General features: G+C 35.2%; 3 protein-coding genes across 10 annotated transcripts; 1 reads left to right on the top strand and 2 right to left on the bottom strand.

Moving 5' to 3' along the window:
- The first annotated feature begins 962 nt into the window (after positions 1-962).
- pcyt1ba (phosphate cytidylyltransferase 1B, choline a) lies at positions 963-9,093 on the top strand. 8 transcript variants are annotated; one of them, XM_089125448.1, is made up of 9 exons: positions 963-1,205; positions 1,728-1,804; positions 3,296-3,395; positions 4,398-4,514; positions 4,632-4,783; positions 4,855-4,933; positions 5,040-5,140; positions 5,683-5,871; positions 6,267-9,093. In XM_089125448.1, exons 1-9 carry the CDS (start codon positions 1,109-1,111, stop codon positions 6,477-6,479), a joined length of 1,125 nt encoding a protein of 374 aa, XP_088981574.1. In that variant the 5' UTR covers positions 963-1,108; the 3' UTR covers positions 6,480-9,093. The 8 variants fall into 8 exon arrangements, with proteins under 8 accessions (XP_088981574.1, XP_039540809.1, XP_039540810.1 ...); XM_039684875.2 differs by having other exon boundaries at positions 965-1,205; positions 5,013-5,155; positions 6,270-9,093; XM_039684876.2 differs by having other exon boundaries at positions 965-1,205; positions 5,013-5,140.
- On the bottom strand, positions 7,801-15,701 carry pdk3a (pyruvate dehydrogenase kinase, isozyme 3a). The gene is made up of 11 exons (XM_039684868.2): positions 15,269-15,701; positions 13,842-13,983; positions 13,690-13,761; positions 12,850-13,034; positions 12,683-12,772; positions 12,109-12,186; positions 11,893-11,969; positions 11,656-11,757; positions 11,470-11,577; positions 10,940-11,053; positions 7,801-10,856 (listed from the first exon to the last, which is right to left on the bottom strand). Exons 1-11 carry the CDS (start codon positions 15,369-15,371, stop codon positions 10,713-10,715), a joined length of 1,215 nt encoding a protein of 404 aa, XP_039540802.1. The 5' UTR covers positions 15,372-15,701; the 3' UTR covers positions 7,801-10,712.
- A 591-nt stretch (positions 15,702-16,292) lies between these two features.
- slc51a (solute carrier family 51 member A) lies at positions 16,293-23,671 on the bottom strand. Its single transcript, XM_039684869.2, has 8 exons — positions 23,471-23,671; positions 21,120-21,271; positions 20,706-20,779; positions 20,359-20,517; positions 19,394-19,505; positions 19,163-19,309; positions 18,592-18,697; positions 16,293-16,951 (listed from the first exon to the last, which is right to left on the bottom strand). Exons 1-8 carry the CDS (start codon positions 23,538-23,540, stop codon positions 16,806-16,808), a joined length of 966 nt encoding a protein of 321 aa, XP_039540803.1. The 5' UTR covers positions 23,541-23,671; the 3' UTR covers positions 16,293-16,805.
- Between the last annotated feature and the right edge of the window lie 1,903 nt (positions 23,672-25,574).

Raw genomic sequence — 25,574 nt, forward strand, 5'->3', positions numbered from 1 at the left:
CAAGCTAACTCCCTGCTGTCTGGCTGAAGTTAGCAGTCTTCACTCCACTTTCTCCAGCACTCACAACAGAAGCACAAGAGCACCAATCCTCATTATTGCACAAGAAATAAAACACACCTTCTGGGTTTAACAACTCACATGTTCTCTCCTCTTTTTTTTCTAAGTCCCGCTACTATATATATATATATAGACACATTATATGTAATTAAATAAGCAATTAAATAAGTAAAAATAGCACAGAACTGTTGTAAGCTTTAAAAGTGGACAGTTCAAGTTGTTGTATATTAATTAAATTACCATAAATGTATTTATATTATTATAAATATTATAATAAACTATATTATTAGTATATTATTTATCATATAATCATCAATCAGTCAATTTTTTTTCCCTGTTTTTGAAAAAGTGATTTTGTGCACCTGAATATAAAAATATGATCTTTGCTAGATGGATTAAATTCAAGTAGTAAATGTTTTCAGAACTACACAAAACAAATAGAAATTCGGCTAAGGTCTTTGTTTTGCATAGCTTAAAATGTTGCTTGAAACTATGTTTGCAAACTTAATTTAATGCTACAGTCAAGAATATCAAACAAAACTGTTAAACTGTATATCTAATAAATATAAAAAATGGTTGCTTAAATTGCCACAAACACCAAACACTTCACTGTCATGTCTTAAGTTAAGGGCTGAAAAATGGGGATCAGATGAGAAATCTATGTAACTTGCTATCCCATCTTAACAGTATTGTTGTCTTTTTCAGCAAGCCTTTGTGATCCACCACAATGAGGAAGCAAGATGAAGAGCATTCAGAGATACCCAGCAGTGGGTTCACGGTCATGGTGCTATAGCCTGCTCAGCCAATCACACTCTCGTATGTAAATTAGGTCCGAGGGCATGTTGCTGATTGGTCCTCCAACCCCTTGCCACTGCCCTCATCAACAGACTCTCTTCCTTGTTGTTGTTGTGCCATCAGAGGTCCTGTGTGTGTGCGCAGGGAGGGGCTGAGAGGAAGAGAAGAGCAAGTGGGTGGGATCTAGACACAGGCTGGAGTAGAGAGCATCCCTGACCGAGGCTCGGCTAACGGCTAGAAAAGCGCCTCCAGACTGATGCTGAGTCAGGTACAGGTGGAGTCACATCCTGTTTGGCTTGGACCCTCCAGAAATCATGGAGGAGCTGGAACATACCTGTCCACTGCCACGAACGGTGAGATATATGCGTTTTGTTGTCGTCGAGGGCATCCGTGAAACGTTGAGGAGAGGCTGGATCACTTTTTCTTTGTTTTCATCTGCCCTTTTTATTGTCCTACTGTCTGGGTGACGCTGAGCTTGTGAAACTGCAGTTAAAGTGAGATGTTTTGTACTGACTGTGTGTGTGTGTGTGTGTTTGTGCTAATGCCATGTCATAATCCTGCTATCAGCTCTTTTAATCCTTTGCATCTACCAGATGTTGTTTTTTAGTGAGAGAGACAACGCTTTGGTTTGATGCTGCAGGGCTAATGTTACAGACAACATCCAAATTGCATTTATCTGCAGGTTGCCTTTTGTGATGTTGCTCCTCCTCTTCACCTTGTAGAATTCTGGGAAAGGTACCCAGCATCCTTCGAAACACTGCTATGTGAAACGTTGCTATGGCATGGACATTTTTCCTCCATATCACACCTACATTGAATATCTTCATTGTAAAATGTTTATGCATATGTACCAGCTGTTTCCTGTTGACCGGCAGGAAGAAGCTCTCACCGGGTATTCCCTGAAAGGACAGATGGTCACCATTGTCCCAAAGATCTCAAAAGTCAATGGAAGGTTAAAACAGAAAATATTCTTTAACATTTCTGTAATGTGTTTGCCCAGTATTCATTGAAGCAGCATCTGGTGGCTCCGCCCACATTTACAGAAACAGATTGGGGCTAGTTGTCACACTTGGACGTTGGCATTTGGATAGTATCTCTGTAACTAGTATCTCTGTAACTAAGTCAAATGCCACTATATATATCTTGATTTTATCGATATTTATTTTTCTGTAGCAAAGGTTTTGTATTGGTTTCAAACACCAAGTTCAAAATGGTCTTAAATTAGAATAATGCAAACATTTTTTTTTTATTTACTGTTGAGTAAACAAGTGAGATAGTTTTTTCATGATGTTTATTTTACTCTTTAAATTAAGGAAAAACCCAAATATAATACATTATAAAAAATATAATATAAAATAAATGATGTAATATAACAATATAAAATACAATATAAAGTAAGACTTGAAGTGGATAAGGTTTTTATTAGGCAAAAACCTATTGCCTAATAATATATTTTATATAATAATAATATATGTATAATGCATTTAATATTTGTATTTAATATATACAAATATTAAATGCATTATAATATAATATTATTAATATAATACAAACTTAAAGTGGTAAATGTTTTTGTTAAACAAAAACCCATTAAATATAACATTGTTCAAAAGATCAAATTCAAATCTGTCAAAGTTTTAGTTAAAATAATTTTGCTAGTTTATATAATTAAATAGTTTGCTAGATGTTGGGTAAAAAAGTGAGCACAATAAAACCACATCTCAATAATTTTATATTTTTGTATCTTTTTATGAATTATTTAGTAAATATTATATATGCATATGCTCCAGCTATTAATATAATTCAGACTTGAAGTGGACAATGTTTTTAACAAGATCATATTTCATATTTAATCAATTCTTTCCATATCGAAATTGATTTTAGCCTATTTCAATCATTTTTAGCCAAAATTCAATACAATTTTGACAACTAACCCCATTCTTCCCCACATTTAAACTCTGAAAGATGCACAATACACTTAGAATACACTAAGTGTATTCCTGCTGCCTTGCTTGCTATACATTGAAATGCCATGTGTTGTCACAGTCTCTGCAAACCTATTGGTCTCTGTTTATGCAATAAGCCTCTAGGAGGTTTGAATAGATTGAAATATCTGTTATGTACAGCATGTCTGTGTCTATCTCCCCCACTGTGCTGCTGTGGACGAATGATTTGTCTTTAGTCAACGATATCAGAGAAGCCTCTACAGGACAAATCAATATTCGGCGTTACACTGTTACACAGATTGTCTTGAAATCAATACATCACATAATAACCTGTATTAGTACAAAAAGGGAAAGATTTTTGAGAAGATTAAATAGGATGTCAAGCCAGCAGGATCTAGTCTTGTTTAACCTAAACAGTATTTTATTTGGGAAGCTACAATGTCTATATATTTCTCATAATATCTCTCAAATCAATATTCTTCATTTTCTCTCTTCAGACTCTTATAGAGCCAGCCTTATTTACCCCCGAGACGAGTTGTAAGTGTCGGGCGCCACACGAGAAGTTGACTGTAGAGCAAGCTCGACTTGGAACGCCCGGTCAGTCTGTACTTTATCTCTTCACACTTTATTTATCATTACAAAAAGATACACACTAGTTTAAAAAGTACTTTTGTAATAAGGTAATTCCTGTTGCACTATAACCTAGAAAATGAATATGCTTATGTCATAAAGTAGTTATGTAACTGGGTGTAACACTCTGAATCTCAAGCTCTAAAATGGTTAACTAAAACTTAACTTTATTAAAGCGCATAACTTCATTCATTATATCTTGATTTATTACAACCCCATTTCCAAAAACATTGGGACGCAATGCAATAAAATCAAGAATCTGTGAATAAACAAAATGTTCAAACAAAATGTTTGCTGAAATGTGTATTCACGTTTGTGAGATGCTGTATAATTATTGACACAATCCAAAGACAAGTAAGACTTTAAGTCGAAGACCCTTGGTAGTTGATTTACTAAAAAGTAACAAAAAAGGTATAGATGTGTAAGTGTAAATGTGTCAAAACATTTTCGAAAGTTCTGGAAAGTTTATTTTTTACCTTTTGGACCCTTATCAATAATCCTATCAAACATTGATAAGTTAAGCTACTTAAACTGATCCCATATCAGTGGCAGAGGAAAATGCAGTGCTTGTAGAATAGCCCACCACTGGGATCAGAAACAGCAAGACTAGATTCAGGGATTCCCTGTTCATTCTGTGACCCAGATTCTCACATTCACAAAGCTCTCGCATACCACAGTTCTGCTGGGCAGTGATAACTGAGCTCGGCTACAGTGAAGAAGAGACCAAAGGAGAACGGGTGAAAGGTTTTTGATACCCTTAAGGACTATTTTAAGTTTGTGGAAGGTAAAACTGAGGAGAAAGTTAAACATGACCATCTTAAAAGGCGTTCATTCTTTTTTTTTTTTTTTTTTTTAAATGAAGTGACCCAAAACTTTTGAACGTTATTATAGAAACCAATTTTTTTGTGTGTGTATGTTCAGGAAAATTGTAAATAATTTCTAAACATGTCTTGAATTTTCCATTCTCAGTAGACCGCCCGGTGCGAATCTATGCAGATGGCATCTTCGACCTTTTTCATTCTGGACACGCTCGCGCCCTGATGCAGGCTAAGAATCTGTTCCCAAACGCCTACCTTATAGTTGGAGGTACAGACACTTAATTTATAATCCAGACTTTTCAGTATTCTGTTGAATTAATAATTGTGTGGTCCTAAACTGATGAAATATGTATTTGTGTGTGTTTGTGTCTGTGTGTGTGTTAAGTATGCAGTGATGAACTCACTCACAAGTTCAAGGGTTTCACCGTAATGACAGAAGACGAGCGGTACGAGGCGTTGAGACACTGCCGCTATGTGGATGAGATTTTGCGTGATGCGCCCTGGACTCTTACCCCAGATTTTTTAGAAAAACACAAGGTTAGTCAAGTCTTGGCACAGTCCCGTACCCATAATTCCCCGCGATTAACCCTCTGGTTCTTATTCTCTAGATTGACTTTGTGGCGCATGATGACATCCCATACTCCTCTGCTGGATCTGAGGACGTGTACAAGCATATTAAGGAGGCAGGTAAAGAAAAGCATTGTTCGCTTAAGAGCATGTGTATGTTTGTGCTTCAGACCAGGTCTAACATGTGTGAGTGTCTCAGGTATGTTTGTGCCCACTAAAAGGACAGAAGGGATCTCAACGTCCGACCTGATCACCCGGATAGTGAGAGACTATGACGTGTACGCTAGACGCAACTTGCAGAGGGGCTACACCGCTAAAGAACTGAATGTCAGTTATATTAATGTAAGAAAGTGAACTTAATGTATTTAAATGTTGAATCCAATTTCAGTGTATTTTAATAAACGTATTGATTTCTGAAACAAATTACCATTTTTCAGAGAAAAATTTGTTTTGTGGCAAATATCATGAATTGTTTACCTTTTTGGGGTTACATGACATGTTTAACCAACATGTTTTTTTTAACTAAAAAATTCATATCTAAATGCATTTTAATTAATAAATTTAAACATGCTCATTGTTCATCATAAAAGGGTGTATTTGGGTCACTATATATGATCGGACTATAAATATAGTGAGAATATGAATGTTTAAATAGTAAAAAAAAAAATAATAATAATTAAAAATAGACCAAAAACATTACATTGCACAATGTAGCATAATTAGACCCATAATTACAATCAATAAAACGTTCTCATTGAAAATCCAAATTTTCTTTGAAGGACGAAACATTACGAAAGTAAAGTGTGTTTTGAATGCCATTGACAAATATAAAAAGCTTGCTGAACTGACTCTGAACTGTTTCTGGACAGGAAAAGAAGTACCGTCTGCAGAATCAGGTGGACAAGATGAAAGAGAAAGTGCGGACGGTGGAGGAGAAGTCCAAGCACTTTGTATATAAAGTGGAAGAGAAGAGCCATGATCTTATCCAAAAGTGGGAGGAGAAATCACGAGAGTTCATTGGGAACTTCCTGGAGCTATTCGGCCCAGATGGGACATGGGTAAGCAAATATGTATTTATTTGGGTATATATATATATATATATATATATATATATACACACACACACACACACACTTTACCGTTCAAAAGGGGTCAGTAAAAATATGTAATGTTTTTGAAAGACTACAGTTATGCTCAAAGAGGGGTAATTTATTTCATCAAAACTATAGTAAAAACAGTAATATTGTGAAATACTATTAAAATGTTAAAGAACTATTTTCTTTTTTATTACATTTTAAAATGCGTATTTTTCAGCATCATTACTCGTCTTCAGTGTCACGTGATCCTTCAAAAAAATCATACTAACTAATTTCTTTAATAAATAAAAAACCCTGCTGACCCTAAACTTTTGAATGGTGCATATGTATATAGTATGACCTTTTAATTTTTCCAGAAGCAGATGTTTCAGGATCGTAGCGGACGCATGATCCAGGCGTTATCTCCGCGCGGTTCACCCAGCAACAGCCCACCAAGGGAATTTTCCCCATCCCGCTCCCCGTCACCCCCCTCCCGCTGGGCCATGCCCAGAACCTCACCGCCCTCGTCCCCGAAGGGTGCTTCAGCCTCCATCAGCAGCATGAGCGAGGGAGACGAGGATGAGAAGTAAAAAGTGGCCCATCGCACACAGAATAGACTGCACTTTACCCATTCACACGTCACATACATAACACACACTGGCAGCAATGACAGGTCAATTACCCTCATGGGAAAAATTTAAAGTACTGTACACAGCGCAGGGTTGTTGAAGTCCTGTTTAGTTGTGCTGGTATTACAGCAAAAAAAGCCATTGCAGCCCTGAACAGATCCTGAGAGGAGATTTATTAAACGGGGGGGATTCACTGAATAAATTGTGGCCACATTTGAACACGCTGTGTGTGCTTTTCGCACCCAAATCCCTAAAAATGAATGCAAATCAACAAGGATATCAGTATAAAATAGTTTTTTTTTCTGTTGATAATATTAGAATTTGTTGGATATTTAATAGTGTGTGCTCACTTCCCGTGTTTTTAAATTGTAATTACCTTTGTCATTATCTAACACACACTTAAAGTTCATATTTAACGCAATAATAATGTCATAACTTAACGTAATCTTAAGCAAATCTCAAAATAAATGTCCATTTGTCATACTGTAATGATAAAATGAAGTATAGATTAGAGTTAGTATCAGTTATCAGCTTTAACAAGAAAACATTATGATTTGCTTATTTTAAGTTTACTTTAATTAGGTTAATGACAGAGTAGAGGCCGAAAAAAGTGCGGTTAGTGAAATAGACACTGAAATACTGAGCGAAAGTGCCACAAGTTTAGTGAATTCACCCCCAAACGTTTAAAAGGATGAGGACTGATTCTGTCGTCTATTGCTCAGGACTGCCCTACTGTAACATACTGTACATACACCAATCCCTGTTCCTTGTTTTCAACATAAACGATGTCTGATCCACCTCATGAATATGTATCAGTGCACCAATGAGGAGGCCGCTAGCATTCGCTAACTTGTCTGTGCATGAATGTGTTTAATTCTCATTAACAGTCATTAACTTGTGTTACTGCAGCCACAAAATAAAGCAATTTCTTTGCACATGAAGTGGTACGATCAAGAATTGTCTTAAGAATAATACAGCCAAACGTTCTAGTAGCTTTTAGATAAATGGTAATAAAATGAAAAAAAAAATGAGGGATATCACATTAATCTGTGCTGCTCAATTTACATGTAATTCCTTTCGTCTTGTCTAATTATGCCATTATATGTATGCAAGAGTCACGTCAATTGACATAATCTGTACTTTGTAAAAAAAAAATGTCTTTATTTGGTTTGTATGTTTTCTTTTACATTAAAACTAACTTAAAATGTAAATAATAAACTGAGAAACAGAACAATTGCCAGCTATGAGATTCATTACAAATTCAAGTACACAAAAAAATGAATGATAGTACTGGAAGATCTCTTTATTGTTCTTCTTTTATAAGTACTTTATGGAATGTCAATAGATCAATATATTCATCATGATGATTTATGTGTGAATGTCAGCCTCACACAAAATCATTAACACATTTTGTATTTTGTTTCAAACTGCATTTATCTATAAGCAGTGGTGTTGTACTTGAGAAGAACGAGAAAACAAGTCCAAAAAAAACAACAACAATAGTCACACAAAAATGTCCATTTTGCAGATATAAGATGGTTGTATGTCAACACTAGAATATCAGGTAAGATATTTCATTGTAGGTAAAACTTTTTCTAATGTGTTGTGCATGAACGAGAGTATACTAGCAAAATCAAAGACTATTTGAGCTTGACGACGACAAGGCTTGGTTTCACAGGAAAACGCTTGCATTCTTCTGTCTGCTCTTCTGAACGCTCTGAATTCAAGGCATCAAAGTGCATTCTTCATTGACTTACACATGAAAACTAACAAATCATTTAAAAAATATTTTTAAATAAATACTGAAATCTACACTTCAATAGCATGAGAAAATATAATGTACTGTATGTCACCAAAAAAAAAAAAAAAGTTCCCTTGAGGACTCATGAGAGCCCCAAACCAGCATTAAGACAGATGTAGATGGTTTTTCATGATTTCTATGGAAAGATTATAACATGTGGAACAGTAACAGACAACAGCATGAGGCAAATATCACGGGGAAAATGATATTTTATCTCAAAATCCCAAAATAAAATTTATTTTGCTTGAAGAGGAAAGTCTTTTGAGCCGTAATACTATTTTCATGACTATTTAATAGATTTTATTCCTCAATTCTCAAGTACTGTAATGCACAGAAATCTCACTGTAAAAATAGTTTGTTTTTTTAATGCAGAATCATTTTTTGGGGATGAAATATGATTCAGACGTGTTTTTGACTGGTTTCGTGAGATTCATCCTGGAGTGTTGCAGTAAAAAAAAACTAATGTTTATCTTATGGAGTTTCCAAAAAGCAACAAGAAATATCATCCAGGTTCACCTAATTATACTTGTGCATACAAAATAATATTTTAAGTGATCAATGAAAGGGTAACAGAAAAACTTACTAGCCTGGGCAAAGTTACGCTTGTAGTTAAGCGTTCTGCCCTGTATTTCATCTAATGTAAAAGAATCAATGCACTCAACTGGTCCCAAATCTTATCCATGTCAGGAATTATTTTAAGATGAGTTTCTCAAGAAAACAAACCAGAAATGACTGAGAGGTAGTGGTATAATAAAAATAAAATAACCTAAAAAAGTTACATCTATGAGTTTATATCTAGCTAGGCATTTTCTCTCTCAATCACATACTGCTGAAATCTAAACATCTAAACTTTCTGGTCCATCAAAGTCTGCAAGCAAATTTCCTTCTATCCACTATCAAATGTCACCATGCAGGGGCCATAATATTGTGAAAGCAGTATCTGCTTTTACAAGACAAAAAAAAGACAAATTAATGACTAATAGGCTATTGTGATGCACAAGTTTATCACAGTCTCACCATTTACCTTAGTAGGAAACTCTGTATTGTTGACCTATAAGTTAATGTAGGAGATGTACTTCTGCTACTCACAATTAAAGACTGAGGCTAAATATATTGGGGTCAAATAAATAAATAAATACATGTTTGAAACGACATTGATTTGTTTAAAAGTGCATTCCTGCATGCTTGGAAACATCAGTTCATCAGCATACTCCCTGACCCCAAAAACATTTGGGCGCATCTAACGAGGAAATGACCTGCTAACATTTCACCTAAAACATTAAAAGAAATGATTTTGCATTAAGAAAATGATGCATTGTATTGTTTACATTATAATATTTTCATGAGAACTAAGCACATGTTCCTCCTTAAATTCTCACTACTGTAATACAGTTGCATTTCTCAATTAAAATCAGCATACATTTAAAATAATTAAATAACTTAAATTTATAAATATAGATTATAGATTAGTAATATAACAGAACTAGGAACTATATTATTGGGAGTGCTGACAAATCGATTAATCACAATTAATCGCATCAAACATAAAAAATACACACACAAACATTTTGATTGATGACAGCACTAATATATACATATACACATAATATATGTAATACTTATGTATACGTATTACTTATTACAAATATTATTTAGAATATATATATATATATATATAAATGCAATATAATAACTTCAATTTACTATTTAAATATACTACATTATTATACTACAAAGTACTATAGTACAATTAGTACATTGTATTACAGTAGTATACTAATTACACTACAAAGCTTCATTTTCTTTATGCAAAATGTACATTTTTCTTTCTTTTAATTTGGGGGTGAAAATAACCAAAAAGTTTGAGATTTCATGAGATTTTGAGTTTCTCCTCAGCCTTTTCAAAGTGGTTCTCCATTAGTTCACTGCCAAGAAAATCATAGTGGAAGCCACAGAAATTGAGGACAAACTCTCTCTCTCTCCCTCTCTCTCTCTATTGCCTGCGAATATTCGAATGGCAGTGAAAGAAATGCTCTTTTTTTGACCATTTCAAACTCCAGACTTCAGTCTCTGACTGCTATAGAAAATGAAACAGGGGAGCTACTGTGTGGCACAAAAAAGCATCTAACACCCTGGACACAAATGCTCACCCTTTCCTCTCTCACCACCCTGGAAGACGCTAAATCGAGACTCTGTGTCTTACGTCTGTAGCTGCACAGAGGAGGAAGGAGCCGAGACTTAATGACACTTGCATCATCAGATGTTCTGCTCTGGAAATGCTAACAAGTCTAAAACACTCAGCATCAATGTGATGTTGCCGTGGCAACTGAAGCTAGACTAAAGGCGGAAAGGTCTGTAATGGGTGCAGTGGGACATGGATGGGGTGAGTGCAATTATCTTTTGGCCTTGTACTTTGAGGCATCTCTGGGCTCTTTGCTCGGGTTGCTCCAGTCATCCGCTCCTGGGCCTCCTTGGTAGTGTCGCCAAGCAGATTTGTTAAAGACGGGCAGACGCTCAAATGATTCACTGGAGAGGGCCTGGTCAGAGAAGGTGATGGGGTGGATGTCATTGAAAATCAGTGAAACGATTAACTAAAGTGCAAATTGAGAGCTGCCGTTACCTTCAAGTAGATGACGGCATCGGTCCCCACGCCTTCCATTGAGTACAGTTTCAGGTCTCCTTGAAAGTAGCGGGCGTACAGCCTGGATATCGGCAAACCATGTCCAAAACCAGCCTAGAGACGCATGGAGATCAAGTTAAAGAGGACAATGCTACATTTAGAGCTGCTATTCAAGGTTAAAGTTCGATGGTTCACCTAAAATCGTGTCATCATTTACAAGAGTGGCAGTAGAATGGATGATTTTTGACAAACATCAACTTAAATTTGGGTCTGCTCGACTTCAAAAGACAATTTAAACTAATTGTCGATGTTTTCTGTGTCCTTTTGTGGTGTTTTTATGGTGTTTTGTGTCCTTTTAGAGTTTGAAAGCCCAAGAAGAGCAGCGTTAACATTCTGCAAAATGTCTCCTTTTGTGTTCCACAATCTTATAAAAAGTCAAACTGGTCGTGCGTATTCACATAAGGGTGACTAAGTGATGACACGATGAAGTTTGTTGCTGTAAGAATACTGTAGCCACACTTCTTTTTTACCAATGGCACGCGTTTAGAGCCCAGACTGGGTGTTGGTGCAGTCGAGTAGGTGTAGTTGAACAACCTGTCAATCTTCCGTAAAGCCACACCCCCTCCCCTGTCACTGATCTATGATGAAAATAACAGGACGTTTAGGATCAAGGCAATGAAGGCATGTCATTTGTACATGTAGAACAACAAACTGACCTTCACAGAGAGATCTTCCTTCCCCAGGGTCACTTTTGCTTTTATAAGAGGGAGACCCTCTTTACTACCCTCGTGGAGCTCATTGGTGGCCCGCATTGCGTTCTGAAAACACAAACACAAGCTGTTAAAGCAATACGTCATGGCCTTGGGAAAAGCACAAAGGTTTAGGGCTGCTGAAAATTGAATTGCGTAACAGATGATGTATCCAATTCAAAATGCATGTGTGTGCATACATACCTTAAACAATTCAAACAGCATGTGGAATAGGTGGGAGGGAACATACACTGCCTGGATGGGTTTTTGAGGAGCCTTAGCTGCACAGAAAAGTTACATATTTATAGCAATTTTGAGAAATGCTAACTCCAGAAATTGAGTTACTTGAATTAGAAATGAATTAACACTGAAACAAACATTATATATTGAGTTTTGTGAGAAAACAAAAAGAAAAAGTACCATTGAATTCCTCTGTCTTCAGTTCAGGGGCAGCTTGATAATATTGCTCACACACCATCTTGGCGGTCTCGTAAGCATCTGAAAACAACATGGCATTTGATCAGAAGAGAACAAAATCCAAAGTTTGGGGTTTGGTAAAGAAAGAAGTCTCTTGTGCTCATCTGCTGCATTTTATTTGATCAAAAACACAGTAAAAATAAAAATGTTGTGAAATGTTATTATAATTTAAACAAACTGTTTTCTATTTTAATATATTTTACATGTAATTTATTCCTGTGATGCAAAAACTGCATTTTCAGCAGTATTCAGTGTCACATGATCCTTTAGAAATAATTCTAATAAGTTAATTTGCTGCTCAGTTTCTTATTATTATCAATGTTGAAAACAGTTGTGCTGTTTAATACTTTTGTGGAAAATTGTTCCTTCAAATGAACATAATTGTCTTAACTGTCACTTTTGATCAATTTAATAATATGCCCTTGCTGAATAAAATATAAATATATATATTTTTAAATATCTTACTGACGTCAAACTTTTGAATGGTATGTAGAAAATAAAATAAAATCGAACTTACCAGTCACCACCTCTGCAACATTGCAGTTGGGATCAATACTGCCGATGTGTTTGGGATGGGCTGGGTTGATGTCATTACCAAAAAGAAGAGCTGTAATAAAGATAAAAGCAATTAGGCTAAAACTGTTGCCCGATATGTGGTGACTGTCTTTCTTTTGGGAGACGTACTGTGCTGGTTTATGAGCATGCGAAAGGAGATTCGGTTGGTGTAGAAGCGGTCCAAAAAGTACTGGATGTTGGAGCTGACGAACGGATCGAAGCCAAACTTCTCCTTATATTCGATCACACCCTGAGCCATGGTCGGGACCACATCATTGTGTCTATTCCTGATCTCAATTAGAGTCTCCAAGAAGCTATAGGTACAGAATTTTAGAAAACACATTTATTATACAGAAACACATAATTAACTGAGAGTTCAGTTTCATCTATAAAGCAGATCTGGAGAAAACAGTGATTTTAAAGTCAATAATATTACTGAATATTTACTGCCCCAACTAAGCAAGGCAAACGATGAGAGTGGCAAGGAACCCGAACTCCATCTGTGACAGAAATGGAGAAAAAAAAACAGTTCTTCTCTGGGCAGACAACCAAACATGATGTGGTTTAATTCCAGGCTGTATCACAAGTCTGATTGTGGATTGGTATCATCCAGAATATCACGCCAGCATATGAAGCTGCCTATAGAGTCTGCGCAAAGGACTTGTCTGGTTCGCTTGACATTCGATCCGTCCATTATTCAGATCATTTATAGTAGTTTGTATCAATAATAAATACCATTGTATGTAGAAATGGTATGCGAGTGGGATTTTTTCTCCGTGTTTCGCTGACCCAGCATGCTTATTTGCTCTGTCAGGGTGGCTTTCAGTTACTGATTCCTCTGTTGTAAACTCTAGCCTCGCATGAAAATATAATAGCATGCTGTGCAACAGCCTGAAAAACAAGACTATCTAGATGTCTCATAAAAAGCAAAAAAAAAAAAAAAAAAAAAAACAAACAAGTCCAACTCACTCATTCAGGGCATGTGGGTCTTCTGGCTTCCTGTTCTCGAACTCTAGAAGTTCTAGAAAACTTTGCATGTACCTGTGGAGAGATTCGGGACAGCTCAGGACAGGCTTCGATGAAGCATGCATGTACTCCGATTCAAACTCATTTGTACTCACCATTTCTGCACCAGTTTGACTGAAGGTTGACTGAGGAGCTTGTCAGGCAGCAGATTGACCTCTCTCATGGTGTTAGCCAAGCGCACCGGCAGCTCCTTCCGCAGGAACATGTAAGACGTCTTCTCACATGCATTATCCCTACCTGAAAATCGGGCAACCAGAAACATAAACAACTGCAAACGCAGGAGGGGAAAGCAACAAAAAAAAAATGCTTTATCATCTTCCACACATGAAACCTGAGAAACCTGCATAGGACTGAACAACAACTCGTTAATCAGGCTAAACGTAAGCCAAAAAAAAAAAAAGGATTAAATAGCGACTGCTTGATTGTTTATGTCATCGCATAATAGAATCTGCATTAGCTACTCTGGAAAATGCAACTATAAGTAATGAAGATATTAAGAAAGATACCACAACTATCACAACTTCCATTTTATGCCCGCTTTAACAATTTGCTATTTTTTTGTAAAGCTGCTTTGTGAAAAGTGCTATACAAATACTTAGTGTGACTTTAATTTATGTGACAAATATACACTCTTGGTGTAGGCCTTCATAGTGCACCAATATGCTTTTAGTTGAAACATCACAAGCAGGTTTAACTATCCCTATAATAATTTATTTAAGGTTGTAAATAATATCATAATTAATTATCCTTGTTGCATAAGCCTTTCTTCTGACACACCGCCATTGTGACAGTCCCTTTTGTGCTATAAATGTGATTGTTCAGTGGACCTTTCACCCAAAAATGAAACGTTTTATTGTTTCACGGGAAAAAGAAAGTAATAGTGTTTAGGACAAAATAGGAGTAAATGCCATTTTTGGGTGAACTATCCATTAAAAACAATTTATTTTTGACTAACTTTAGCATTGACTCACCTAGGTGTAGTCAATGTATTATTCATATCGTCACACACTAAATACGTGCATTTAAAAGCATCCCTCTTGCTTAGATACAGTTAAATCAACGGACAACCACTATTTAATATTACTATAATTATATTTCATATCATTATAATATGCAAATAGTTTGACGTCAGCAAATAACATCACTGGGTTTAAAAAAAGTTAACTTTGAAAGTCATTTGATGACATGCCTTGTATAGTCATAATAAAATAAAAAATAAAAAAAATAAAATAAACAGAATTACCTCAAAATACAAACGTCGAATGTTTTCCAACTAAACAAAGATCTTGTTTATCAGATCACATTGGTCACATACAATCAGGACAGATTAACACTAAAACAATATTTATTTAAAAAAGCGTTAATATATATATATATATATATATATATATATATATATATATATATAAAGGTTATAACAACATTTTAATAGACGAGGCGATCAACAATCATGCTGAAACGTAACAAGTTCCACTGCAGTTTCTGTCTCTCAGTGTCATGTGATGGATGCGCTCGCACTTACCAAATTCCAGAAACTGTTTAATTGACAAGGGTGATGGTGAAAACCTTGAATAATATTCTATCTTTGGTAAATGGTTATTCAGAAGAAATGCGTAGAGTCTCATTGTGAGGGAAAATGTGACGAGACGGCTGTTCTTTATACTGGGATCATGGCAGGGATCGTCCAAAGAGTAGAGCAGACAGCAAGATCCGTATCCGAATATTTACCTCCGTATCATATTATTATTATAACAGGCCACTGCATTAAATGCCAGTGTCTTGTGTTTTCTAGCACGGCCACTGTTGCGCTAAACAGCACGTACACAAGAGCGAAGCAGCGAACTCACAACCAACCTTGATTTTAAACAGCGAGCACTGTGATTTGCTGAGAAGAGCCCGGAAAAAGACTGTGCTTTATGTGATTGGTCTATTTATTTTCCTGAATAAAGGAATAAACACCTCTCTATTGGCAGTTAGGTTGCAGAACAGCGGGCATAAGTTGTTGTTGTTGTTTTCAATGACGTTTATCTGTATTTACCTCGGTATTACATTTTGTGTGTGTCATCCTGATACCCATCACCCAACAATTATATATATATATATATATATATATATATATATATATATATATATATATATATATAATTACTATTTTTAAACTCACCCACATTACATCATTTATGCTGTGGTAAAAAAAAATTAAACCACCCTATTTGATCTGCTAGTCTTCCAGTCTGACCAACTGAAAAGTTAAGCATAAAAACGCCAAAGTTTTCATTTACATTTGTGTTGCTTTTCCGTTATGTGTGCAGACAGCAGTGTTCTTTTAGTATTATTTAGGCTACTAAATAATATTTGCTTGGTCTTATTTTCTCATTAGCTTTTGACATATTTATTTATATTAAGTTTAAGTTTTTCATTTATATTTAATTTATTTTAATATTATATTTAATTTCTTTTTATAATCATTTAATATTTTATTTTAGCTTATTTCCAATCTCTTTTTATTAATTTAATTTAACAATAACAACAGACAAATGACACGATTACTGTAAAAATCTATATTCAACAATATTAAGTGACAGATTTTACAAGGGTAATATATATCGACATACAATTTAGAAACAAAAACAAACCCTGACGTTTAAACAATTACAAAAGTCTTTTATGCATCATATAATTATGCCACAGAGATTACTTTATCTCACTTCATCAGAAATACGCACCATGACTCATGAGATTTATTATGCTCAGTGGTCCTATCAACAGACCAAGCATTCCAAATAACAGAACCTTGATGTAAATCTCCAGGTTGACGCACCCAATACAAAGTGTAAACATTGATATCAGGGCCCTCAAAGTCATGGTTACTCTACAGTCAAATTCTGCTGACGAGTAACCTCAATATAAAACATATCTACCAAAATATTAGATATACCATGTGCATGCATATAGAAAATACAAAGTTAATGACCATCACTGTTGACTACTTTCCCCCCAGAACAAACAGGCCCCAAACATATAACACAATCTCATTCACACACAACAGTCTGTTCTTCTCAGGCAATATCTTTTGCAGTTAGGACAGTCTTTGTCTCCTCAACATCATCCGCATCTGGTATGGGGTCATACGGACGTCTATATAAAACACGAGTCACTAGCGTGATGATGAACATCTCCACGATCAACATCTGCTGACTCATCACTGTGAAAAGAAATTGAGGGTATTTATGAGAACCATGAAAACCAGACTCTCTTTATACTGTAGGTGTAGACGAATTAAACAAAAATTTAATTTGACAAACTTTTTGTCTTTCGAAACTCATGTGACTTTCTTTTTTCAGTGGAACACAAATGCCGCTTTTCCACTGCTGGTACGGCTCGGTAGGCTCAGTGCGGTTCGCCTCGGCTCTGACCGTTATAGTTTATCCGCTCCTTGGCAACCAACGAGAGGAAGGTCTGCACTTCGTTCACTGACCACGATCCAGCCATTTCTTTTTTTGGAAATTTTCTTTTTTTTTTTTTTTCCCAAGTCAAGCAAGTAGTTTTAAAACAGGTGCCATTTAAAGCGAGCCGTCCCGTACCGTACCACACAGTGGAAAAGCGTCACAAGCCGTACCGACTCGAGCCGTACCGTACCATGCAGGGGAAAAATGAGTTATTTACAGTAGAATGACATATGAGATATGATACAATGAAATATGAAAGTGAATGGTGACCATGGCTACCAATAAGATTATCACAGAATAAAGTTTCAAAATCTACTTAAATACTTGAGATAAAGAGCACAGGTTTTATGATGTTTTGGAAAGCTTGACAACTCTTGGGCTCCCATCCATTTTCATTAAGAGAGCAGCTCATTAAACGTCTCTTTTTGCTAGGGATGCACCGATATGAAAATTTTGGCCGATACCGATAACCGATAATTCTTTATATTTGAAAGCCGACAACCGATATATCGGCCGATAAACTCAAATTCAAATATGTATCTAATTTTAGAGCCTGATTACAAAAACAAAAGCCTCACAATTAAATCCATGTCCCAAGCGCACAATTATAATAATGTTCTCATTATAGTGTTATATAGCCGATATGACAGATATGCGCTGCAAATTATGTACCGAACCGTATTTTAATTTTTTGAAGAGATTTCAATCCTATTTCAGTGCTCAACAAGTGTCTCAGCTGAAGGGAATAATACATTTATCGGAATAATATGTTTATCGGCTTTAATATATCGGCCACGTTTTCTTACCAGGCCGAAAACGATAACATTAAAAATGAACATATATCGGCCGATATCGATATGCTGGCCGATATATCATGCATCCCAACTTTTTTGCATTTCAAGAAACTCACAGGTTTGACATGACAGAATTTTAATAGGGCTTTCAAATGATTAATCGCGATTAATCGCATCCAAAATAAAAGTTTGCGTTTACATAATATATGTGGGTGCACTGTATAATTATTTTATATATATAAATACACACACATGCTTGTATATATTTAAGAAATATTTTCATGTATATAGATTTATATATCATTTATATTATATAAATATTTTATATATAAATGCATGTGTGTGTATTTATATATATATATATATATATATATACAAAATAATTATACACAGTGCACCCACATATATTATGTAAAAACAAACTTTTATTTTGGATGCGATTAATCGCGATTAATCGTTTGACAGCCCTAAATTTTATTTTTGGGATGAACAACCCCTTTAATTTAATTTCATTTTGTGATGAACTAAGTCCTGTGCTCTATGACAATTTGTTGTGTTTGTTGTGATTGTTGTGTTTTGTTCTGCAACATGGTGGTACTCACAGTATCCACGGGTCTGGGAGGTGTAGGGTGGTGCGCAGGCAATAGTCCCGTTCATTGCCAGTATGTTAATGATGGCAGTTTGCAGCTGGCTAAGAATAAGCACCAACTATGGGCAGATATAATTGATGAATCATTCATTCTAGGGCTGGGTACTGACACAAATCTTACGATTCGATTCACAAGTTTGCAATTCTATAAGATTTACTTAGACATATATCAGGTACAATACATGACCAATTTTCTAAAGAAAAAAAAAATCAACTAATATAAACTATACATGGAGTCAGGTACAACATTACAAATATTGACAGTTAAAATTTACTGATCTATTCAAACGGTACAATCTATGCAAACACCTAAAAGTTTTTATAATAATAAATAATACTTACTTTATAATTACATAATTATGCATCTACTCCAATTCATTTTTTGAAATATAAACACTTCAAAGGTAACTGTCATAAAAACGAAACGGCGACAAAACAGTATTTAATGTTTAATGTGTAATTCTAGCAATGCAATATCAATGATGTTCTAAAATATAAGGAATAAGTACAAAACACACACATACCTGATACATGGCATATTTAGGGATAATTTTTAGGGTGCGTAAAGCCTCTCGCACATGCATGAACATGATTGCAACAGGCCAAAGGGCAATAATGGTGAGAACGCCTACAAATGAGTTTATCCATATGGCACCTCCACTGGCCGAAACCTACAGACCAGAGAAAGAGACACTCAGCAAGTTCATTAATAAAATTAGCTATTAAATGACTTTCACAGCACAGTCTATACTTACATCAGATAAATTAAAGTTGCCATTCGTCCAAAGGACTATAGAGAGGATGGTGAAGACTAACTTCATGAGCGCAAACTGGTAGGACCCCAGTTTCAATATAAAAAGAGATCGTCTGAAAAATCAAGGCACAGTTTGAAAAAAATTAAATAATCATCTTTTAAATTTAATATTCCAGGTCACATGATCCCACCCACAGGTATTTCCTAAAGTTTACATTGAGTTTGATAATGGACGTCTTACATACTGTAACACTGATATAGCGTGAACCTAATGGTTCCAGGCACCACAAACTACTTTCTTCCAGATAGCAAAGGGTGCAATGGCCCAGAGGTGCACATTTTAAGTTACGCACTAAGCATGATAAAGACCTCATATTTGCAGAAGAGTTGAATGGCCAGAGGTGCACTGCTATGCAAGTGCAAGATATGGTCAATTGATGGCAAACTGGCCAAAATTTCAGATGCCAATTTCAATGTTTGTTAGTAAGATAGAGGTGCAATTCCGTTAATATGAGCGATTCATTTATTTCTATACAGGCTACTAAGAATTTAACAAATTATAAGAGGTGTTCTAATTTTGTACTACAATGAAGTAAAACTGATTTTTTTTTCAATACAAATTATATGATAAAAACCCAACAAAATTACTAAAGATTTGTCCAAAACCATTAGTTTTAAATCAGTTTCTACCTGATCAAATATATTCATTATGAAAAAACGACCATGGAGTTTTTAAGATTTCATCTTCATAGGATTGGCTATTTTGATTAGGGCCAATAAACGATCACCTAGTAGCAACCACCCAAAACACCCTTGCAACTGCACAGCAATGCACTCCTAGAACACTTAAAATGCCTTAGCAACACCCTAGCAACCACCCCCAACAGCATTGCATTGTGGTAGCGATTTTTGCACAGGTAAAATCCTCTTGGGTCTGACGGCAAGCACACTTTAAGGTTTGATTACCGTGTGATGGGGACATTAGGCAGGCATGGGCAGCAGCAGCAGCAAGGTCCTGTGCTGATCTTGAACGACTGTTTCTCACAGCGCCTGAGAAAAGCATCATCCCCTCCGACCTCTTCAATCATGAGAATCAGGAACTTGAAGACCACAACTGCAAAGTATCTGTCAATTGAGTCACAGATACGTTAATGTTAGAACTTGCTGCTTTTGTGTGTCTCACTTGCACACGCCCACAAATCCAATTCAAAGTTCCATACGCTACAATATATCTGGTGGGACAGTAAGTACTTTGGTTTGCAGAATCACAGTTACTACACTGGACAAAAGTAGAGCACTAATGGTGAACTCACGTGGCTGATGTCATGTCAGTGAACATCGTGGCCTTTGGAACCCACATGCCCAAACAAGACATGGTAGCAATAACCTGAAGAAGAGAGTGATAAACATAATGCATCAGAAGCCAAGATGAACTTAAGACTCATAATCACTCGTCCAGGCATTCACGCACTATAAATGAATAACCATTGCCTCAGTTTCCATCTGTGTGGGTTACAGATAAAACTCATAAGTTGACAACTAACATATGAGTTTTATCTATAACCCACCCAGGTTACATCGGTTATGTCCCTCCCTAATGTTTTTTTGTTCTTTTAAACTTACCTAATAAGAACTAACATGTCAACTCATAAGTTGACAAAAAACACTAGAGGACAGGGAGGGACATAACCTATAGGACAATTGATTGATTGATTGATAGAACTCACTGGTGCTGCTCCGGTTACCCAGATGATTATGCTTTTCTTATTTGGCGGTACTTTCTTATAGATGTAGATGCATTCTTCAATGAAAACCAGCATAGACACCGTGGCCATTAAAGTCAGCACAGAGAAGAGGACTATGCCAAAGATGTCCAACTCTGAGAAACACAAGAACAAACACGGTTTGGTCCACAGGGTTGGAAAGTAATATTAATAATAAACACAATACACCTCATTTCTTGTATTTGCGAATTTATATCTAACTTTTTTTTATTGTTTATTTTTAAGCGAAATATAAGGCTTCCATATCTAACATATGGGAATCATTTAGGTACACTTAACGATTGTTTGTTATTGGCTATTTGTAGGTTTTGGTGGAATCTAAGTATTAGATGAAAAACTTAAGTTGTAGTACTAAAATTACTAAAACTAATAAAAATTACCAAAACAAAATTGTTAAAGGGATAGTTCACCAATGTTGGAAACTTGAAAACCAGACAGTTGACAGTAGCCATTGATTTCTATAGTTTTCGGTCTGGTTACTTACTACCTGTAATACTCCTTAAAATATCTTATTTTGTGTTCAACAAAAGAAATAAACTCATACAGGTTTGGAACAATTTGAGGGAGTAAGTGATGACAATTTTCATTTTTGGGTGAAATCCCTTTAAAACTTAAACTAAAATGAAAATTAAACAAAAGTAAAAACTAATTCAAAATATTGATACATACTATAATATTATATAAATAGAAGTGTTGTCAAATGTATTAATTTATCGTGATTAAAAGTTTGTAAATATATAATGTGTGTGTGATTTTATATATATATATATATATATATATAAAATCACACACACACATCCATATATATATATATATATATATATATATATAAACAAACTTTTATGTGTGATGGAATTAATCAATTTGACAGCAGTACTTGATGCGTATTGTTTAAAAGTGGAAAAATATACATATAATGATAAGATTAAGTTTAGTTGTCCCACTTTACCAGTTGTCTTTAACTGACTATTTCATCTGACTATTTCATCTATTGCTATTAAAGCAATACAATAATAAGTTAAAGGCATGTCGCCTGGAGTAAAAGGAAAACAGACTTTGAGGTAAACAATTTAAAAACTTTGCAAACTCTTTTAAAACCACTATCCTTTTGAAACCTTATAAATCACTTCCTAACTATCCATGTGTTTTCAATCAGAATGAAGTACACTGGAGAAATCTGGGTTTTCTTGAGAATTTAAAGAATTTTTTAAACAAACCAGGAGTCTCATCATTTTTATTAGGTACACTGATGTGGTGTTTAATTACCTAACTTTAACATTGCCAAACACCTAAAGCATCATGCACTTTCCTGTAAGTCATTTCAACAAGAGCACATCTGTCAAACATCTGCCTAACAATTGTGAATGTACACTACTTGGAAGAGTTGATTCGTCCTCAGATGAACTATCACTGCTGTTACTCCAGAGACCTTCCCACAATTGCAAGTTTAAGTAATTTAAGATGAGAACTATTAAAACAAGTATGTGAGTTTGACACACGTATAGTCAACTGTAGCTGAGGGTGACACCTGGAAAGAACCAGTGCCATTCAACATTATCACACCATGTGTACAAACTCAGGTGCACTGAACCACAGGATAATCACTTCTTATCAACAATGAGTGGGAAGCAGTGTAAGATATTAACTTGTGGTTTTCAGGGGCATTTTTTTTTTACAACCATATAAAAAAAAATGCAGCATGCCATCCATTTATCAATCGACACTTGTATCTGAATAATTATGGGTGTAGCCATCAAATGTCAAATGTAACTGTAAATAATGAACAAAATTTAATTTTAAATAACTTAATTTTGTTGTAGAACATCATAAATAATATGAAAACATCAAACATGTAGAACATCAAAAATAATATTACAGATCTAGTCGTATGGTTGATTATAGGCAACATTGTTGTACTATCACAGTAGTGTTGATTATCTCACAATATTCAAATGTAAAAATATTCCAGGTTCAGGAAAAATATACAAATTTGACCACAGTAATTTATGCCAATTTGGAGACTAGAATGTCCAACGTACAATAGTTATTTGCTAGAGTTACTAAAATATAAATGTATGTATTTTTTTTTAATATAAAAAATAATGATAATGGGGGGGGGGGGGGGGGGTCAATTACGTCAAATAGTTCATATCTTTACTATCTACACTATCAACAACAAAAAATATCCAGTGAAAGCAACTTTATATTTGACAGCTGTCCTAAAAAACATTTCGTGTTAAGGAAATAAACATCAGGGAGCAACGTTAAGGAAAAGCAACTCATTAAATACTCACGCATAATAACATCGATAGAGAACGGAGCATCTTGTCTGCATCTTGGATCAAAAAGTGTTACATTTGACATCTTCAGTCACCGTTTGTTCATATAGCCAGTGCAAACTGTAATCCGTGCAAACCTCACTGCCCTAAACACCTGTTGGTTTCAGCATGCGTGAAACCAATAAACTGAGGAGAAAGCAGTTCTGTAGATTGTGTGTAGAGGAATCCCAACACTTGTTAAAGGCCCGCCCACACACGGGGTAAATAATGACGGATCACTGACCAATGAAAATACGACTCTTTCATCCGACTACACTGCGCCTGCGCAATAGTGTCACACAAGCACACACTGAATGGCTTCTGCAGGATTTTATGATATGCGGAGAAATTGAGCTAGAGTACAAAATATGCGGGAAATGTAACGGATAAGCACTTAATTCACTTTAAAAAAAAAAAAAAACTAGAGTAGGCTATAGCAGTGTTTCCCTACCCTGTTCCTGGCGGCACACCAACACTGCGTGTTTTCTTTGTCTCCCTAATCAAACACACCCGATTCAACCCATCAGCTCATTAACCCACCTGATTATGAGCTGATGGGTTGAATCAGGTGTGTTTGACAGAATACACGCAGTGTTGGTGTGCCGCCAGGAACAGGGTTGGGAAACACTGGGCTATAGTATAGCTAGAGTTTGCAATATTGTTAAAATGAGTCACTCCTTACTGACATCAGAAAAAGGAAACAAATGACAGAAAAAACCGAGAGCTTTACACACTGCTGAGGAACTTCTCATATAATCTATTTTGTTGTCACTTAAGTAAAATTACTTGCATAGTTTTTAGTTCTAAGAATAGACGATAGATAGATAGATAGATAGATAGATAGATAGACAGACAGACAGATAGATAGATAGATAGATAGATAGATAGATAGATAGATAGATAGATAGATAGATAGATAGATAGATAGATAGATAGATAGATAGATAGATAGATAGATAGATAGATAGATAGATAGATAGATAGATAGATAGATAGATGTTCTCCCACCATGTAAGCGAAACAAAACTGAGACTTGAGAACGTTTGTTATACAAGCGTAAACAGTAACAGGGAGGGTTTATGTTACAAGATCAGACAGACCAAAGTTCACTTATGATTGACAATACGTACACATTTTTACAAAGATGGTTAAACTCAAAAGGAGTGTGAGAATAGTATGTTTAACATGCTGAACTTGTGGCTTGCAAGAGTTGAATGACCTCAGTGCTAATGAGCTGGACAGAGTTCAGGGTAAAGAACAGCCCTTGAAACGAACACACACACGTTTGATTATTAATGAGGACATCTCATAAACGTCCATCATTTTATTTATCAGATTAATGGCATTTTTCTACGAACCTCAAATCAAACCTGTAACGTATAAATGTTGCACAAACACAAAACTAGTTTTCTTTCTTTTTTTTTTAAGAAATTGACATTTATTGTTACTTCTTACAGATAAGTATGCACTTTGTACACAAAATTAAAAAATATGTATTTCTTTTTACATTATCTGTACCATATGCATTTTAAAACATGTAATCCAGACTTTCACATCAGTAAATCAAATATGTAGCTGTGTTTGCCATGCACTGAAGCACCATTAATTTCATTATGGCTTCATGTTTACTTTTAACTTATTAATAAAGTATAAAAATGCAATAAAAGACAATAATCTGTAAAAAAAAAAAAAAAAAAAAAGTTTTTAGGGCCATGCTTTGAAACAGAACTGAGATACACCATAAAAAACATCTTTTTTAATTTCATCAAGGCTGTGTAATTCATACCTATAAGAAAGCTGTTTAAAAGACAAAAACAATCTCTAAACCCATTCTGTACCACTATACGCATTCCTTAACACCACAAAACAGCTACACCATTTATTTCACATAAAACATTACTTTATAACCAGTAGCAATCTTCAATGTGTGGTCACTGATGGTAAAAGTGATGACAAACTTAGATTTTCACAGCACATAAACAGTCAAATATCTCTTCAAAAACAAAACCCTTCATCTGGTAATACTTAGAAGAAGCCATTCCAGATTTGAGACAGTACATCTTTCCATAAATGCTGTGGG

The sequence above is a fragment of the Pimephales promelas genome, chromosome 22, assembly GCF_988280905.1.
Source record: "Pimephales promelas chromosome 22, fPimPro1.hap1.1, whole genome shotgun sequence".
NCBI classification, from domain to species: domain Eukaryota; kingdom Metazoa; phylum Chordata; class Actinopteri; order Cypriniformes; family Leuciscidae; genus Pimephales; species Pimephales promelas.

Excerpts from the sequence above, each read along its gene's own strand:
- pcyt1ba (XM_039684872.2), top strand. The coding sequence starts at position 1,109 with ATGCTGAGTCAGGTACAGGTGGAGTCACATCCTGTTTGGCTTGGACCC. Across the intron at positions 4,934-5,012 it reads CAAGCATATTAAGGAGGCAG|GTATGTTTGTGCCCACTAAA; the intron begins GTAAAGAAAAGC and ends TGAGTGTCTCAG. Across the intron at positions 5,872-6,266 it reads TCGGCCCAGATGGGACATGG|AAGCAGATGTTTCAGGATCG; the intron begins GTAAGCAAATAT and ends TAATTTTTCCAG.
- pdk3a (XM_039684868.2), bottom strand. The coding sequence starts at position 15,371 with ATGAGACTCTACGCATTTCTTCTGAATAACCATTTACCAAAGATAGAA. Across the intron at positions 13,984-15,268 it reads TAAACAGTTTCTGGAATTTG|GTAGGGATAATGCATGTGAG; the intron begins GTAAGTGCGAGC and ends CCCGATTTTCAG. Across the intron at positions 12,773-12,849 it reads CATGCTCATAAACCAGCACA|CTCTTCTTTTTGGTAATGAC; the intron begins GTACGTCTCCCA and ends TCTTTATTACAG.
- slc51a (XM_039684869.2), bottom strand. The coding sequence starts at position 23,540 with ATGTCAAATGTAACACTTTTTGATCCAAGATGCAGACAAGATGCTCCG. Across the intron at positions 19,506-20,358 it reads CCTAATGTCCCCATCACACG|ACGATCTCTTTTTATATTGA; the intron begins GTAATCAAACCT and ends TTGATTTTTCAG. Across the intron at positions 19,310-19,393 it reads GCAACTTTAATTTATCTGAT|GTTTCGGCCAGTGGAGGTGC; the intron begins GTAAGTATAGAC and ends TCTGGTCTGTAG.